The sequence below is a fragment of the Sciurus carolinensis genome, chromosome 18, assembly GCF_902686445.1.
Source record: "Sciurus carolinensis chromosome 18, mSciCar1.2, whole genome shotgun sequence".
Taxonomy (NCBI): Eukaryota; Metazoa; Chordata; class Mammalia; order Rodentia; family Sciuridae; genus Sciurus; species Sciurus carolinensis.
In genome coordinates this window covers 41,141,240-41,158,971 of record NC_062230.1, presented here as the reverse complement: position 1 = coordinate 41,158,971, position 17,732 = coordinate 41,141,240, and the positions used below count along the sequence as shown (strand labels likewise).

The following is a 17,732-nucleotide window of genomic DNA, read 5'->3' as shown; positions in this document are numbered from 1 at the left end:
GTCCCAGAGCTTCCTGAGCCTTGCACAGTTGGGACTAGTCAACTGCCCCTCCCCTTCGTCCTTGCAGGCAGCTCCACCCCTCCCTCCACCTGTCTCCAACAACAGAGGCCAGGCTGCCATGGCAGGAGCAGGGAGTCTAACCCCAGGTAGGGACTCTGGCTGGCCACTCTGGATGGGGGCATCAGAGAGCCCTGGAAAGGACCCACCTAAATGATCAGGGCTTAGAGGTCTCCAAACCCTGGTCACAGACAGGGGCTGAGACGGGCAGGAGCTTAGGCACGCCGAGGGGGAAGGGGTCCCATGGGCAGGCGAGTTTGAGAAATGCTGCTCATCTGTCACCCCCTCACGCCCACTCCAGGACAGTGTGATGCCTGTGTGTTCATCTGGGGCTTTTCAACCTCTGCCCTTCGTAGGTGGGTCACATCTCCCAGACTCCCGCTCCAAAGCACCCGGACACCTGGGTATTTGCTGAACTTGGGGAGCAGGTAGGCACTCCAGATCAGCCCCCACCTGGTGCCTCAGGAAGAGCACCAGGACCCACAGGGGGCCATTGCCATCTCCTGCAGCTGCAGAAGAACTGAGACTGACTCCACCCACCCTCCTACTCTCCGGCCCCCCTCCCCAACTTCCCAACTTCCTGGGCACCCCTGCTGGCCAGCTGCTTCCCACTGCATCTCACACTGGACCAGCCTGGAGACCTCACTTGCTCCCGGCCGCCCCGGCTGCTTGGGAAGATCCTGGTGCCTGCAGGGACTGCAGGGGGCCCCAGAGGCCTGCACTGCTCTCCGGATGGCCTGCTCTTTCTGACAGCTGGGGCCGCACCCTACATCTATGTGTTGGACCTGGAGGGACGCTCCATTTGCCACCTGTCCTGCTGCCTACAAGAGGCTGGGGCCTTTGTTCCAGAGGACGTGGCTGTGACGGCTTCTGGGCTTGTGGTGGTCAGCGACCTCGTCCATGGGGCTGTCCATGCTCTCCAGCACACTACCCGGGAGCCTCCGGGGCACTGGGTGACGGTGGGCACATTCCTGTCCCCTCGAGGGCTGGCTGTAGATGCCCTTGGCCGCATCCTGGTGACAGATTATGTGCTTGGGGCTGTGCATAGCTTCACATTGGGCCCTACCTGGGAGCCCCTGGCCCCAGCCTCAGTGCTGGGTCTGGAGGGCCCTTGCTGGGTGAGCCCAGGGCCTGATGGGGGCCTTGCTGTGAGTGAGGAGTTTGGGGATGTGTGGCTGTTTGGCAGTGCCTGCCAGCCCCTGGGCTCTCTGGGCGTCCTGGGGGAACACACCTTTGGTTGCCCAGCAGGGGTGTGCTCTGATTCAGAGGGCAGCGTTATTGTGGCCGATGAACGGAGGCACCAGGTGACCCTGTTTCCCAGGGCTGGGGTGCCTATCTGCCTGTTGTCACAGGGGCTCCAGCGACCCTTGGCAGTGGCCTGTTCAGCTCAGGGCCAGCTTGTGGTGGGAGATGCTGGGGACAAGCACATCAAGGTGTACCAGTACCTCGGGGAGCTGGCCTGATGGCAGGCTCTGGTGAGGGCAGGCCTCGCCATTCCTGGCCAGCCTGAGGCCTTAAAGCACCATGGGAGGCTGGTGGGCTCTTATGGGGCTGCTGGCCATGCTTCTTGACTCTGAGCCCCCACTGTGCCAAGACCTGGTCCTTTTGGCGAGTACTCCCATCTCATCAGCAGCCAGAGATCAGCTGCCTTCTGAGTCTCCTTTATGAACCTCCCACACTGGGCCCTCTGTGTGTCTTTGTCCAGTGTGCCCCTGGCCCTGCATTCAGTACCTGCTATCCACTCAGACCTTGGCTTGCTCACTCGGGTCCCAGGAAGCCTGGGCTTTGGTGCTGGCAGTAGAGGCCTGAAGGTCCTTGGCGAGGTGGGCTGCCTGCCAGCACATACCAGGCAGGATCCTAATCAGAGGCAGGCAGGCCGGGTGTGTCTGGGCTGGGTGGCTTGGGGAAGAGGTGTGGCCCTTCATTGTCCCCCAGCATCAGAGGCGTCCACAGTCTTGAGTTTCCAGCAGCTTTTCTGGGCTCGGCAGAGGTAAGGAGGAGGCAGAACAGAGGGGGCGGCCTTTGAGGTGCCTTGGGAAGCACGTGGCTGGGTTTGGAGTCTCAGTGCCCACTCCTCCACTCCCCATGTGAAACCACTTTGAAGACTGTCTTCAAGTCTCTGCAAATTACATCCAAACAGCTCCAAGTTCATAGGAAAGGAGGGTTGGGAGGTTCTAGGCAGCACAGGTCCTGAGTAGCCTTCCTCTGAGGACAGACTCCTAGTGCTTAAAAAAAGAGAAAAACACAGGGTCTTTTCTCCCATGTTACAACTGGGGAAATGAGATCTGAAAGGAGGTTGTGTGTGAGTGAGTGACTGGGGGTTTACTCAGCCAGCCCGGGAACCATTGAGGGGTCTTCATTGCCTCCTCCTGCCCCTTCAGGTTGTGAGGTGGCGCTGCGGCTATCACCAGGACACTGGCATCTGTGGTTACACCTGTTGAGATTTTCTCAATATGTCCGGGCTCCTGTGGGTGGGGGATTAAATGGGCAGATGTAGAAAGCACGCGAAGTAGGTGCACAATAAATGTTAGCAGCTGCCCTGGTCCGAGATTTTTGCACCTGTAGCAGGAGAAGCTAGCGATGCCTGCGTGCGCGCTCCTGGCGCTCCAACCGCTGCGACCCTGGAGAGGTCTGAGTAGAGGGAGGTACGGCCTGGGGCCGCGGACAGCTCCTTCGGGACCCCACGCAGGGCCTCGGGGCCCTTCACCCTGGGAGAGCGGGGCCAAAGGTGCGTCCGGGTCCCCCCAGAGCCGGGCCCTCGGGTTCCCTCGGACGAGCAAACCGCTCCAGCAGGGCCGCCGCGCACGCGGAACGCTCGGGCGAGGCCAGCGGGCACCCGGGCGCCTTTGGGGGCCGGACCGTCGCGCGGCAACGCGCAGAGAGGGCGGAAATGGGGCTGGTGTCCCGCGGCGCGGCCGCGGCGGGGCTGGGGGCCGCGAGCGCCGTCGTCCGCCCGGGCCCGCCCGACGCGGTCCCCAACCCCGTCCCCTCTCCGCCGCCCGGGGGCGCGGCCCGGGGCAGCAGCCGGTGAGCAGAGGGGAGGCTGGGGTCCGTGGAGGGTCCGGGGAGCCGGGTGGCGGGGAGCGAGGGTCCCTGGGGCGTCGCCGGGCCGCGGGCCCGTTTTCTCGTCCACGCCGCGGGGACGCAGCTGCCGCCGGGCCTGCGCCCGCCTGGGCGCGCCGGCGGGGCCTTGGGCGTCCGGACCGCGGCTCCTCGCCGCCGGGACGGGCGGAAGAGCTTCGCCTGTTCTGAAGGCAGGAAAGTTTCGTTTCGTTGTTTAAACAAACAGCGCGGTGGGGCTGCACCCTGGACAGGCCTCGCCGGAGGAGGTTCCGGCGGGCGTCCCCCGCGTCCGCGGGTCCGGGCGTGCGGAGGCGAGCTCGGCGGCAGAGCTCCCGGGCCCCGGCGCTGGGAGCCGCCTCCCTCCCGGCAGAGGAGCTCTCCCGGGCCCAGGCCCTGCTTTCAGTCCGGGCTCTCCAGATGTTCGCGCTGCTCAGCGCCCTGCCCGCCTTCTGCGCCCCGCGCCTTCCTTATCGATCCTGCTCTTTCATCTTCTTCTGGCGCTGCCTGGCGAGCACACTTGCTTGCCGCCCTCACTCCTGGAGCCTGAGGTGGGAGTAGAGATGAGAATTTGCTCCATCATTTGTTGAGTTTTCTGGCACCCCTCGGATCACAACATCAACATCTGCCTTCCACGGTCCTTCCTTAGACCCGAGGAGCTATTTATTTTCTTTCGCTTTTATGGTAAACATTACATGAACCATACTCCACACAAAGGAAGTGCATGCAACTCGTTGGACTTACCCGGTGAACAGAATAACCAGCCACCCCCGATCGGTTTACTCCTAGGCCAAAGGTGTTTCTCTTCCAGCAATAACCATGGGCAGTTTCCCTCAGTTCCCGTGGAGGGTGTCCCCCAGCAGGCATGGTGACCCAGCTGGTGTGTCCTGAGGGACTGACTGACACCAAAAATCTTATACTATGCTTAGTGATGGACTGTGGCAGTCACCAGCCAAATACTTGGCCCCTCACAGGCAGAATTTCTCTGTCTCTCTCATAATGCCCCTGGTGCCTTGTGTCAGTGGTCCCCTGGAGTCAGACCCTGCAGAAGGGACCAGAAAAGAAATTGGCCCTTGATACCAGCCATGGAACTTTGGCTGGGGCCAGTGTTGGTCATGAGGTTTACCTTAGTGGGCATCCACTGAATACTGCCCTCTGAATACTATGGGGAAGGGGCATCTAGGAGTTCTGCAGCTGGACCATAGGTATCCTTTTTAGTTAGAACCCACAACTATCAAAGGCCCCTTTCCCAAGCTGGCTGTAAGAGGCCTAGACCTTCCAGCCACTGGTCTGGCCTACCTTCAGGGCGGAGAGCAGCTACACCATGGTCTCTTAAGCTCTGGCTAATTGTGTCTTTGTGTGAGTTCCCTCACAGACATGTGTGCCCTCTGTCCCCTTGCTTCTAAGGGCTTTGTGAGTCCTGAACTTGGAGGCCCATGCTCAGTCCAAGGTCTGTGTCCCTCCCTTAGTGTGGGCTCCAACTTGGGGGGGGGGTCTTTGCTCAGGATGTCTGCTGTCATTCACTTAGGTGAGACGGGTGGTCAGTGTCTAAAGAATGCAAATGTGGGAACCCATGCCAGCCAGCCTAGCAGGCCCCCACCACTGTACTGGGCGGGGTGGTCCTGTCCATTAGGTCTGCTGGAAGGGATTCTGGTGAAAGAATGAGAAACTGCTCCTCCTGGCGGGGGGTGCCCTCTAGCTCACTCCTGGGAAGGAAAGGCCTGGGGCCCTGCATAATTCAGGACTTGCAGCTGCTTGGGGCCTTTCTTATTGCTCCAAGGCCCAGTCAAAATAGAGGCCAAGAAGGCTGAGAGAAAATGAGGGTGTTCTTTCATACCTCCATGGCCCATGAACTGCCACCCCATGTCTAGATGGCTACATGGTTGGAGAAGTATATCCCAAAGGTGGGAGAATGTTACCCTGCTGGGACCCCTGCCCTGAGGTAGCTGTTGGGGATCCAGGGAAAGATGGGTACTGCTTAGGGACATTACAGGTAGTGTGAAGAGTCAGAATGGAGACAGAAACCCTGTGAGAACTGAGCCTATTTCCTAAACATGGTGGAAGGTGGATGCTCTCCCTACTGTGGAGGGGAGTCTCCTTCAGGTTTTGGGCTCAGCTGGCCTTAGCAACCTCCTGGGCCACTGCATGAGTACCCAGCTAGTGTCTGTGTCTGGTTTCCTTCAGCCAAAAACATGCTTTAAATTTCCATCTTTATTCTTGCTGATTTAATACGTAAATCATGATTTGTTAAAGTTGTAATTTGTTTTACTTTGTTGAGACTGTACACTTTTCCATGTACTGCTCAAAGAAATCTCTAGCCTGGTGCAAAGGCACACATCTGTAATCCAAGCTGTGTGGGAGGCTGAGGCAGGAGGATTGCAAGTTCAAAGCCAACCTCAGCAACTTAGCAAGGCCCTAAGCAATTCAGTAGACCCTGCCTCTAAATTAAAAACAAAAATATATATATACATATATATATATATACTTATTTATTTATATATATATTTATATATATATATATACACATATATGTACATATATGTCTACATATATATGTATGCATTATATAAAAGAATTGGGGGGCTGGGGTTGTGGCTCAGTGGTAGAGTGCTCACCTAGCACATGGGAGGCCTTGGGTTCAATCCTCAGCACCACATAAAAATAAAGGTATTGTGTCCATCTACAACTAAAAATATATATATTTAAAGAAAAGGGCTGGGGATGTGGTTCTGTGGGTTCAATCCCTGGTACCAAAAATTAAAAATGAATAAATAAGAAGGGCTGGGGTACAACCAGAGAAATGAAAAGTTGTGCTCCATTTGTGTACAATGAGTCGAAATGCATTTTGCTGTCATGTATAACTAATTAGAACAAATTAAAAAAATAAAATAAGAAGGACTTGGGATGTAGTTCAGTGGTAGAGCACTTGCTTAGCATGTGTGAGGTCCTGGGTTCAACCCCAGGCACCACAAAAAAGGAAGAAAAATCAGAGTCCTTTACCTGTAGCTCAGGTAGCCTTGTCAGGTGACATCTATCTTGCATGTCGCCTTGACTTGCTATGGCACATGCCGCTGCTGCTTCCTGGGGCAGCACTCGGGCTGGCCTCAGGAGCGCAGCCCGTGTGAGACGAATCGTCAAGACCTACCAGCCTCTTCCACCAAACCCAGAACTGGGTTGCCCCAGTGTCCGCCAGGACTGTTTGCCACATCCTGCGACATGCCCTGAGTCAGCCCTTTCCCCTCTCTTGCAGGGTCCCTGGCATGGTGCTCAAGGCCTTTTTCCCCACTTGCTGTGCCTCAGCAGACAGTGGCCTGCTGGTGGGACGGTGGGTCCCGGAGCAGAGCAGTGCTGTAGTGCTGGCTGTGGTGCACTTTCCCTTCATCCCTATCCAGGTCAAGGAGCTCCTGGCCCAGGTGCAGCAGGCCAGCCAGGTGGGTGTGGCCGTGCTGGGCACCTGGTGCCACCGCCAACAGGAACCTGAGGAGAGCCTGGGCCACTTCCTGGAGGGTCTGGGCACCATCTTCTCCCATGAACCTTGGCTACAGCTGTGCCGGGAGAGGGGCAGCAAGTCCTGGAGCTGCAAGGCCATCCGCCAGCAAGTGCCTGTTGCCCCTGGTGTCCCCAGCGAGGACCAGGTCATGCTAATCTTCTATGACCAGCGCAAGGTGCTGCTCTCCCAGCTACATCCACCCACAGTCCTGCCTGACCACCAGGCCGGAGATGCTGTGGCCAGTAGTGGGGGCCTGGCTGTAGTCTTTGACACAGTGGCACGCAGCGAACTGCTCTTCCACGGTGACCAGTATGACGAGGGCCCTGTGCGGCTGAGCCACTGGCAGTCAGAGGGTGTGGAGGCCAGTGTGCTCGGGGAGCTGGCGAAGCGGGCCTCAGGGCCAGTCTGCCTGCTGCTAGCCTGTCTGCTGTCACTGGTCTCAGCAGTCAGTGCCTGCTGGTAGGTGCCCCTGGGATTTAGAGGGTATGGCAAATAGGCCATCAAGAGTCACAGGCTTGCCCCTCAGTGGGCAGGGGCACAGAAGTCCACGTGGTCCCTTCCTTAGGTGCACAGCACACTCTAGGCCCTGGCTTTCATACTGTCTTTCCTTTCCTGCACATCTCAGGGGATGTCCCAGGGGTGGCTGTGGTTCCTACGTCCCTTACTCCTGAGGTGGAGCCAGTTCTTCCAGCAGTCTTGGTTATTGCATGGCAGCCCACCAGATAGAGGTATGAGGTGAGCTGCAGGTGGTTCAGGTCCCTGAAAGAGAAATCAGAAGTCTGTCCTTCCTGAGTTGCTTGCTCTCTGAGGCACACAGGCCCAGTCCTTTCCTGCTGCCCCCACTCCTCCACCCAGCAGGCCTTCAGGTGCTACATGCTTCCTACAGGAGAGGCAGTCTCTCCAGGCCATGGGGTGGCATTCACTCACTGACAGCAGACTGCCTGGGGTGATGGCTGATCTCCAGAAGCACCCGCAAAGGTGCCAGTAGTGCCAGGGGGTGTTGTGAATAGAGGGCCTAGGAGCTGGGAGCCCCTCAGCCTGAGAAGATATTTCCTTGGTGCTGTCTCCTGTGGCAACTGTGCTTCCTCAGTTGTCTCCTTCCCTGAGGTCCAGAGACAACCCTGTCAGATGAGGGGATTTGCTCTGGGTGTGCTTGGGCACTGGCCTGGGAAGAGAGTCCCTGGCAGCTCGAGGGGGACATGCTTGGCCCCTGGGGATCTTGATGTGAAGAGTGGGTTTGGGGGCTTCATGACAGCCTTGGAATTAATGAGGTGGAGGTATGTGCCTGACCAAAGTGCAGTTCTGGCAGAGAAGGTCTTCAGCTTTTATCATGTTCTCAGAGGATCCAGTAAAGGGTAGGAGCTGCTTGTGTGCACTGTCCGTTCTCCTGTTAGGCACATGTTGGTCATTGACTGTCACTACAGAAATGAAACCCCCTTTCCCCGCTTGTGGGTTTGTGCCTTGCCCAGCAGCTTCAGGGGTGTTGTGAGGGACCTAGGCCATGCAGGGCCCCTCTGCAGCCTTGGAGAGACCACTGCACAGGTGAGGGTCTCCATGCAGCCAGTGAGAAGTCACCTTCTGCCTGGTTGGCACTTAGGACAAGGAGGTTCATTCTTGGAAGTGGTTCAGAGTCAGTCATTTGAAGAGGAAGGAGGCCTTTCAGCCTTCCAAGGTCAGGTCTCCCCTTCCTTCCCAGGTCTTAGGCATTCATTAGTTGCAGCTTTGTACTTTCTAGGAGTCCTTTAGGTTCTTCCTGCCTACAGAGAGGCAGATGTGATGCTGTCTGTGCCCCTGGACTTGGGTCTCTGGTTCTCAGACTTAAATGCAGTCAAGTTGCCATTGGGCACTTTCTTCTACTTTAGCCCTCAAACATCTCTAGCATGTGAAAGCCTGTGGGTGTGTCTTGTGAGGAACCCACTCTCCTTGTGGAGTGGTCAGTCTCAGAGACCCTTGCTGAGCTATCTGGCAGGCAGGGCAAGGTCTTGGGTCCAGAAGGTCACCTGATACCATCTTGGGGCCATCTTGAGACTCAACCGTGGGAGTTGGCTGGGGGGTGGAGATGTGCTTCAGGGCAGAGCTTTGTGAGGAGGGCAGGCTCTATTAATTGGGAGGCCACCTTCTGGGAGTGCTGCTCACCCAGCTTGTGCCACCTTGCTAGGCCTGGTGGGCTTCTACTACCTGCCTCCTTGCCCTGCTGAGTTCTGGAGTAAGGCCACTGGGTTCTTAGGCTAAGCCTGGCCTGGCCTGGCCTGGCCTGGCCCTTCCTCTCTATACCGCAGGGTGAGGGGCACTAGCAGGAAGGAGCACCTGGAGGAACTGAGGCAGAAGCCCTTGTCTCTCGTGCTTCCCACAGGCTGTGGAAACTGTGGCCCCTGCCCTTCATCAGGAGTAAGCTTTCTACCTGTGAGCAGCTCCGGCACCGGCTTGAGCACCTAACATTGGTCTTCAGCACCCAGAGGGCCCAGAGCCCCACCCAGCTGATGAGGTGTGGGCCTGCTTGGGGTTTCCTCCCAAGGTGGGATGGCCATGGGCCTAGCCCTTTCCCCACCCCCATTCTGTACCAGGCCCACTGCACTGACGCCCTCCAGCCAGGCCTTACCATGTGACCTCAGGCTTCCCTGGGCTGCCTCACATCCACTCCTGGCTGACCCTCTTCCAGGAAGGCCAACATGCTGGTCTCTGTGCTCCTGGATGTGGCTCTTGGTCTCATGTTGCTGTCCTGGCTCCACAGCAGCAACCGAATTGGACAGCTGGCTGATGCCCTCGTCCCTGTGGCTGACGTGAGTAGATCTGGGTGGAAGTTGGTTCCTGGGGTGGAGGGCCGTCCTGGAGGAAGCTGAATCCCCTTGGCTGCCTGGAGCAGCTTTCCTGTCCTCACCCTAAAAACACCCTGAGCATATGCCCTTGGGGCCTTTGGAACCTGTGTCTTGAGGGGCAGAGCTTGTCAAGTACCCACCTTGGTTTCCTGTGTCTGTGCCATTTGTGGTTGAGGCTTTTAAGGGGAGCCCTCCCCCTCTGCCAGGCCCAGTATCATGACTCTCCATTACCTCCCCTCCCTGGAATCAATTCTGCTCTCCCGGCCTCTGGTGCCCTCTGTGGTCAGCATCAGGAAACCTCTCAATGCCTGGGGCCATCTACATTGATTGTGTTTCCCATGCTGAAAGCCAGGGGCACAAGCTTCATGTCTGTGCTCCTGACTTCCCCTGCAGGGTCTGTGCACCATGCCCTGGCCAGGGGTAGCCAGCCCTTCTGGCTCCTCCCTCTGGCCTGCCTACAGCATTTCCATGATGCCTTGGAGCCTTCCACTTCTGTCTCCCTTGCTTGGAGCTGAAGCCCATTCTCTCCCATTAGGAACTTGTCTTCCCTTAGGGTGGTGGTTCCTTTTGCCCTTCAGCCCACCCTTGGACCGTTGGGGACCTCCTGTGGACTCAATCTCTGCCTCGTCCAGGCAGCAGGTGTGCACTGGGCTTACTTATGTCCAGGTCAGGACTCTGGGGGCAGGAACAAGCACCTCTTGGCTCCCTGTGGGCTGTGGGGATGCAGGGAGGCCAACACAGAAGGAAGGAGGGGACCCTGGCAGCTTTCACTCTACCTCTTGACCAGCTTTGTCCTAGACCTTCCTTTTGTGAAATTGCTCAAAAATATCAATATTTAATTAAAAATGAAAGTTTCTTCCTGCTGCCATGCTCTTATCCCTTAAATATTAAATAAGTTCTATTTATAAAGAAGAATGCTCTTCCTATCTTGCTGGTCCTGACACAGCTGAGATCTTAGCATGAAGTTGGGAGGGATCTTTGGCGTAGGCAGGCGGGAGTGCAGCGATGTTGCTCCTGTGGTTTGCCTCACCTGCAAAGCTGAGGGTCCCTCAGGGCCTGCCCCCTGTGGACAATACAGTACCTGGATACTGGCTCCCCTGGATGACTATGACCCAGCTTCCCTGGTTGTTCTTGAGGTCCCTGTGCTATCTCTTGCCCTCGTTTGACCACGTCCTTTCCTCTGGGGCACTCTGCCTCCAGCCGTCCCACCTGTTGTCTGGGCCCCTGCTGGCCTGACACCCTCTCATTCTGCCAATGTCATCCCCAGGCCTCTGTTGGAAGGTGGCAGGGTGGGGTCTTGGACAGAGGACCTCATTGGCCCACAGGCTTCCCTGCAGGGTTTGAGGTGAGCCATTGTCTGTCCAGCTTTGGACAGGTTGAGGCCAAATGTGGTGAGATAGAAGGGAGAGGGAGGCTCTTATGTGGTAGTTAATGCTCACTGGGGAACATGTGCCCAGTGGGCCAGGGGGCATCTGGAGCCTGCTGGGAGAGATCAAAGTCCCAGAATTCATTTGTGAAGAGGGGTTCCATGGGAAACGTTGCCCACCCACATTAGGAGGTGGTAGTCTGAACCCTAGGAAGAAGGATGTGTGGACTATCTTTGCCCTGCCCAGATGGGCTGGCCTGTGCAGGGGCTCATTATAGGCAATCTCAGGAGGTGCAGATGCTGACCCCAACTGTCCACCAGTCCCCAACATGTCCCTACTACCATGTCCCTGCAGCATGTGGCCGAGGAGCTGCAGCATCTGCTACAGTGGCTGATGGGTGCTCCCGCTGGGCTTAAGATGAACCGGGCACTAGACCAGGTGCTGGGCCGCTTCTTCCTGTACCACATTCACCTGTGGATCAGTGAGTGCCTGAGAGGTGGGGTGGGGAGTCCCAGCAGGGCTTTCCCACACAGGGGCCTGAGCCCTGCCTAAGGAGGGCAGTGGGGCCCCAGGTAAGCCCTGCCTCCATTGTCCCCTTCTCCTGACTTCCATGCGTGTGAAGCCTGCTGTGCTAGACCATCTCAGCTGAGGGTCAGGGCAGCGGCATGGTCTGGGCACATGAAGTTCTCTGAAACCTCAGGGGTCCATCCTCAGAAACTGGGGGTTAGGGTGGTCCCAGGACCACCCCAGGCATCCCCTGAGGGCTGGCCCTGTCCTGCCAGGCTACATCCACCTCATGTCCCCTTTCATCGAGCGCATCCTGTGGCACGTGGGCCTCTCAGCCTGCCTGGGTCTGACAGTTGCCCTATCCATCCTGTCGGACATCATCGCCCTCCTTACCTTCCACATCTATTGCTTCTATGTCTATGGTGCCAGGTAGGCATATACTTCCTGGGTGTAGCCCTCCAAGCCCTTGGGTGCACATCAGGCTCTGGGGCCAGTGTGGGTGAGCCGTGTGGTGTGATGTGAACTTGCCTGGCCCTCAATGTCCACCTCCTCCAGGCTGTACTGCCTAAAGATCTACGGCCTGTCCTCTCTCTGGCGTCTCTTCCGGGGGAAGAAGTGGAATGTTCTGCGCCAGCGAGTGGACTCCTGCTCCTACAATCTAGACCAGGTACTTGCAGGGCTTGTGTGGGAGGTGTTCCTGGCTGTAGGTGGCCTGCATGGCTGACCCCATTTCCATTCTTACTGGCCCTGCCAGTGCAGCTTCTTGGGCTCCACCAGGGGCAGCCTGCTCTTGTCCACAGTTGCCCTGGGAGGGGGGTGCCTTAAGGTAGTGCAGGTTTTCCCCTAGGTAGGAGACAGACCCTGCTTCTGCTCCCTCGGCCCTGGCCTCTCTAGGCCCTAGGGCTGCGGGCACAGGGCCTGCTCTGGCGTGTCCCATTCTTTTACTTAGCCCTGCCACAGGGACACTCTTTTGTAATGTGTGCTGTGCATCCTACTGGCCAGTCTCTCCATGAGGCAGCATGTTCACAGGGCTCCTGGTTGTACCCCGTGTAGTACTAGGAAAGGTGCCTGAGCAGGCTGTCCTGAGTTCATTCAGGAGGCCAAAAGGTCTGGACTGTATTTGCAAGACCAGTAGGGGTGGGCAGCAGTGCTGTAGGGACTGCCCTTGATAGGATCTTGTGATGCCAGGTGTGCTGGTCCCTTCTCCCCACAGCTGTTCATTGGGACCTTGCTCTTCACCATCCTGGTCTTCCTTCTACCCACCACGGCCCTGTACTACCTGGTGTTCACCCTGGTGAGCCAAGCACCTCATGACATGGGGTCACTGCTATCTCTGCCTGTGAGATGGGCAGCTGTGTGTCAGGCTGTTCACCCCATAGGTCACATTAGCGTGCTTGTTCTGGACGCTCTGGGCAGTGCTAGGCCCTGGAGTGGTTGAGGGCCCAACTTGGAGGAAGTGCCACTTACTGCTGTGAGGCATGTAGTTTATGCTGGAAGAGCAGGTGGGGCCGTGGAGGACTGCTCCCTTGGTGCTGTGTGCTGCAGGTGGGCAGCACCACCTAGCCCAGGCCCTCTAGGCATGGTTTGTCAGCACGTGGGCCGTGGGATACACCATCTGGGTTGACTGCTCTGTCCTCAGCTTTGCCCAGGGCAGGACTGCTGTTTCCTTCTGCCTCCTGGGTATCTGGGCGTTAGGGTCAGGGACCAACTTGGGCCCTGTGTTCTCAGGGTGGGATCCAGGTTTTGCCCAGGGACCTTGGCCATGGCCCAGGACTGTTGGGCTGCTCTGCTTGGGGGCATGTCCAGAGTGCTCTGGCCATGGACTGATTCAGAGGCCCTCACTGCCGCCTCTACTGCAGCTCCGGCTCCTGGTGGTCACCGTGCAGGGCCTGATCCATCTGCTTGTGGACCTCATCAACTCCCTGCCTCTGTACTCCCTCGGACTTCGACTCTGCCGGCCCTACAGACTGGCAGGTGAGTGCTATTTGCTGAGCACCAGCCCCACCAGCAGATGTTAACACATCTTCAGGCCCTGCCAAAGTAACTGCCACACTGGCTGTCACACTGGCACCTCCTTCCTGGAAGGAGTGGCATGTGTGTTGTGTGTGGCAGGGCAGACAGGGCCTCCTGGTCCCACGCATTGCTGCCTCCAGTGAGGTAGAGTGGGAGACCCATCTGAGGCTGAGGTCCAGGCAGCTCTTGCTATGCCTCCGACCTTTCTGTAATACGTATGGCTTGCTCTAGGGTCTATCCGTGCTAGGTGCATGTTGTCTGACCATGGCTCAGGGAAGATCCATCCCCGTGTGGTCATGTGAGCATGTGCCTTCTAGTGCCCATCAGCCTTGGGGGGCAAACTGGGATGAGGGCTGTAGGCTGGCCAGACCCCGTGACAGGAGTGCCTTGCACTGTCGAGTCAGCACTCACACCCCAGCTGTCTTCCCTCAGTTCATGCCACAGGTGGCTGCCCCATAGTGTTCTGATGCCAGCTCAGGGGAGATGCCCCCGAGGGAAGACTTCCTGCTGGACGTGAGGTTGTGGGTCAGCTCTCCTGACTCAGAGGCTTTGAACACAGCAGGGGACCTGAGGATGTCCTGACAGCCACCATCTGGCACCCATTCAGGTGGTGTCCAAGGTGATCAGCATGTCCTGGTAGCTCTGCCAGCCAATTCAGAGCAGGGGGATATGGACACACATTTGTCAGCTTTGAACCAAGTCACCTTCCTTGGAAGCTGGGCATCCCCCTGCTGCTGGACACATATCTACAACCCCCCCCCCCTTTTTTTTTTAAATATCATTGGAATTCTTTTTCTTTAATATATTTTTCTTTTTTAGTTTTTGATGGATCTTTATTTTATTTTTATGTGGTGCTGAGGATCAAACCCAGTGCCTCATGCATGCTAGGCAAGCACTGCATCACTGAGCCACAACCCCAGCCCCTACAAACCCTTTTGAGAACATCTTTCCAAGCCATTTTCCCTGCTGACTCCAGGTGGCCCAGGCCATTTGCAGTACTGCCCACACAACCCTCTTCCCCAACCTCTTGTTTGCCTCAGAGCTTGAGGACCAGGCAGGAGCAGAGCAAGTCCCCACAGCAGCCTGGCTCCTTCCTCACCAGCTCTGGTTTGTTACCAGAGCAGGGTCATTTTAACTTCACATGAAAGGCCATGGATGCTGCCTCCTCCGTTCCTGTCCGTGTTAGCTTTGGGGACTCTTCATCAAGTGATCTTTAGCTCCTGTTCTTTTCCAGAACTTTCCACTTTGGGAGGACCTAGGTTAGGGAGCCTGAACTGCAGGCCAGGGGCCTGAAGGGTCCTCAGATCAGCCAGACACACACAAGTTGGAGAACAGAGACTTGTAGGGTGGCCACCCCCCAGCAAGTACCCTGTCCTGTCTAGAAAGCAGCACAGCCCGCACCCACCTGGCACCCATCCTGCTCTTCCTAGCTTGCTGGTCCTCAGCTTCTGCTTGCCAATGACATTCAGAGGTTTCAGAGTCAGCCAGGAGCTAACCCCCAAGAGGCAGATCCAAAAGGTGGGAGCAGGGAGAGCTGCACATGCCCAGAGGAGCCTGCTGCCATCTGGGTGTGCCCAGGGGAAGGGGTCTTCACTGTTAGAAGTTTCTACCCATACCAGCAGGTGGCTGCTGCCCCCCAGCAGGGCCCATGAGTGCTATCTGTGGGTCCGTGTGCTTCACGGGACAGACCTTCCCCCTCTTAAGCACCTTGTTCTTCTTATAGCTGGTGTGAAGTTCCGTGTCCTGGAACATGAGGCAGGCAGGCCTCTTCGCCTTCTGATGCAGGTAAGGCCTCCCTGTGCCCTGCATTTCTACCCAGGACTGTGATGCCCTCCCACCATGTTCTGCCTATGTTCTGGAACAGTTGGGGCCAGGACCCAGAGGCCAAGAGGTAGATTCCATAGAGGAAGGCTCCCAGGCCTCTGGGCACCATGGCCAGCAGGGCCAGAGGACTCACTGTGGTCTATATAACTGATGCCTGGCCCAGCACGGCCCAGCCCATGGAGGGCCCCCCTACCCAGAATCACAGACACCCTGGGTTGCCTGAGGCTTCCCCACTTGGCCTGGGTCATCTTTTGCCCTGGGCCCCATAGGACTCAAATTCTAGATGGAACAGAACTGATTTTGTGAAGGCTTTGGGACACACAGGCATGACTTACGGGTCTGCACCCATAGGGCTCCTTTATCTTAAACAGTCCTGGGTGCTTGGTCCCTGCAGGAAGCAGGGTAAGTTTTTGGGTAACTCTCAAGGTATCAGACTGCCTTTTGGGTGAGTCCTTCCCGTCCCAGTGTGGTCTCTTTGAGGCAGGCAGGGACTCTGTGATTTTACCCTGCCCCAGGAGACCCCTGGGAGCTGACTGAACCCTGGCATGGAGCTTGTTCACCCCAAGAGAATGTATAGCTCCCACACCACCTTGCTGCCCTGGGGGAATATGGAGCTATCAACCCACTATTGATCCACTGCCTCCCTGGAGTCAGCCCAGGAAGCCAGAGTGCCCACACCCCAGTGCCTTCTGTGCAGACATGGGTGAAACACTCCTGACAACCCACTAACCACTGCTCTGTCCTTCCAGATAAATCCTCTGCCCTACAGCCATGTGGTGCACACCTACCGCTTGCCCAGCTGTGGCTGCCACCCCAAACACTCCTGGGGCTCCCTATGCCGCAAGCTGTTCTTTGGAGAGCTTATCTACCCCTGGAGGCAACGAGGGGACAGGCAGGATTGAGGGGCCCAACCACAGCCCGGTCTTCCCTTCCCTCTGCAAGGGTAATGTTGACCTTGGGGGCAGGACAGGTCATACACAGGGTTCAGGTCAGACACACTGTGCTCCTGAGTGAGGGCAGGCCTTGCTCTCGAGTTCCTGTCCTGGATCTTGGGGGCCTCTACAGTCCCTGCCAGGCAGCCAGCTGCCACCCCATGACCCCATCCCTCTCTAGCACCATCTGCCTTGGGAGCCTCCTGGTCAGCTGTGATGCCTGGCAGCCCCCAGACTTGCCACCCACCCAGACCATCTGGGATGTGCTGGCAGGTCTTCCTGGCTGCTCTCCAGCAAAACCCCCCCATCAGGTGAGGTGGAAGGACCCTCCCAGGACGCACTCCTAGGGCCCCGATGCCTTCCAACTGCTGCAGCAGAGTGCCCCCATCTGGGAGTTGAAGCAGCTGCTGACCCAGCCCCGGCCCTTATGGATCGGAGCCCTCACCCTGAGCTGGGCAGGCTGGTTTGCTGGTGCTTCCTGGGGACTGCTTCGTGAGGAGGCTGTTGGCAGGCCATTGGTGCCCCTTCACTGGAAACTGGGCCATCTGGTCGGCTGGAGCTGCCTTTTTGGATGCTGGGTGTCCAACCACCTGGCTGCCCCACTTCTGCCCAGTGCCCCATGGGGACAGCCCTTTGATGAAATCTTCCATCTTCTTACTGGCTTCTCGTGGAAGGAGGCAGCTCCCTCCTGAGCAGACACTCCTGTGCCCACTGCATTAGTGGCCTCTGGGAGGTGGTTTTGGCTCTCAGGCCCAGGCTGCCTGCCAGGATCCTGTGTGGGCCAAGCACCCCAGGGAGAGGGAAGTCTGAAGGTGCTGGGTGGTGTGGAAACGTCTGTGCTGGGGCAGCAAGCCCTGCCCGTCTCTCGGGGCACTTGGGACTGCCCGTTACTCCTTTGCTGCAGGCCACAGCAACACTAAGCACCCAGTGGAGGGTGCTGGTAGGGACGGGTCATGACCCTGACTTTTTTGTTTTGTCTTGAGACGGGTCTCACTGTGTTGCTTAGCTGGTCTAGAACTGGGTTCAGGTGGTCCCGCCTTGGTCTCCTGGTTAGCTGGGACTTCAGGTATGTGCATCCTGTGCCCAGCTCCCTGACTTTGCCTTTTCCTGTGATGACAATAAAGCCTCCCATGTGCTTGGAGCACCAGCTTGGCCTCTCCCATTGCATGTGTGCAGCAGGTCTGGGGAGGCTTCAGGGTGGGGTGGGGTGGGAAGGTGCAGACACTTCCAGGGCAGACTTGGTATTTTTTAAAATATTTCTTTAGGTTATAGATGTACATAAAACCTTTTATTTTTTTATTTTTATATGGTGCTGAGGATTGAACCAGTGCTCCACACTTGCTAGGCAAGTGCTCTACCACTGAGCCACAACCCCAGTCCCCAGACTTGGTTTTATTGAGGGGACTGTCCTGTTTCTGTTTGGGGCTCCCTACAGCAGGGCTGTAGGGATGGGTGTGCAGGCCTTGGGCTCTGGCACAGGCGAGTGAACCTGGGGTCATATACTTGTTATGGCCTCAGCCAGGCATAAGGTGCTGGCTCTTGGGCAAGGCTGAAGGTGAGTCACTCCCTGGACTGAACTGACCCCACCTGTCCTGCAGCCTCAAGAGGCCCTGGGGCTTGCTGCTGCTATTCTGGTGCAGAGAGGGGAGGGAACCCAGAGCAGTCC

The 17,732-nt window shown here is 57.3% G+C and overlaps 2 protein-coding genes across 8 annotated transcripts; both read left to right on the top strand.

The window, feature by feature from the left end:
• The first annotated feature begins 462 nt into the window (after nucleotides 1-462).
• Nucleotides 463-17,213, top strand: Pigq (phosphatidylinositol glycan anchor biosynthesis class Q). 7 transcript variants are annotated; one of them, XM_047533821.1, is made up of 12 exons: nucleotides 463-485; nucleotides 6,368-7,066; nucleotides 8,961-9,092; nucleotides 9,267-9,387; nucleotides 10,691-10,768; nucleotides 11,145-11,271; nucleotides 11,573-11,726; nucleotides 11,853-11,964; nucleotides 12,511-12,591; nucleotides 13,157-13,271; nucleotides 15,034-15,095; nucleotides 15,884-17,213. In XM_047533821.1, exons 2-12 carry the CDS (start codon nucleotides 6,378-6,380, stop codon nucleotides 16,034-16,036), a joined length of 1,824 nt encoding a protein of 607 aa, XP_047389777.1. In that variant the 5' UTR covers nucleotides 463-485; nucleotides 6,368-6,377; the 3' UTR covers nucleotides 16,037-17,213. The 7 variants fall into 7 exon arrangements, with proteins under 7 accessions (XP_047389777.1, XP_047389771.1, XP_047389770.1 ...); XM_047533815.1 differs by lacking the exon at nucleotides 463-485 and adding an exon at nucleotides 1,546-2,047 and having other exon boundaries at nucleotides 9,339-9,387; XM_047533814.1 differs by lacking the exon at nucleotides 463-485 and adding an exon at nucleotides 1,546-2,047.
• On the top strand, nucleotides 591-1,522 carry Nhlrc4 (NHL repeat containing 4; the record flags this gene model as incomplete). The annotated part of the gene is made up of 1 exon (XM_047532966.1): nucleotides 591-1,522. A coding segment is annotated over one exon (930 nt), but the record flags the coding sequence as incomplete, so codon positions are not given.
• Nucleotides 17,214-17,732: the final 519 nt, after the last annotated feature.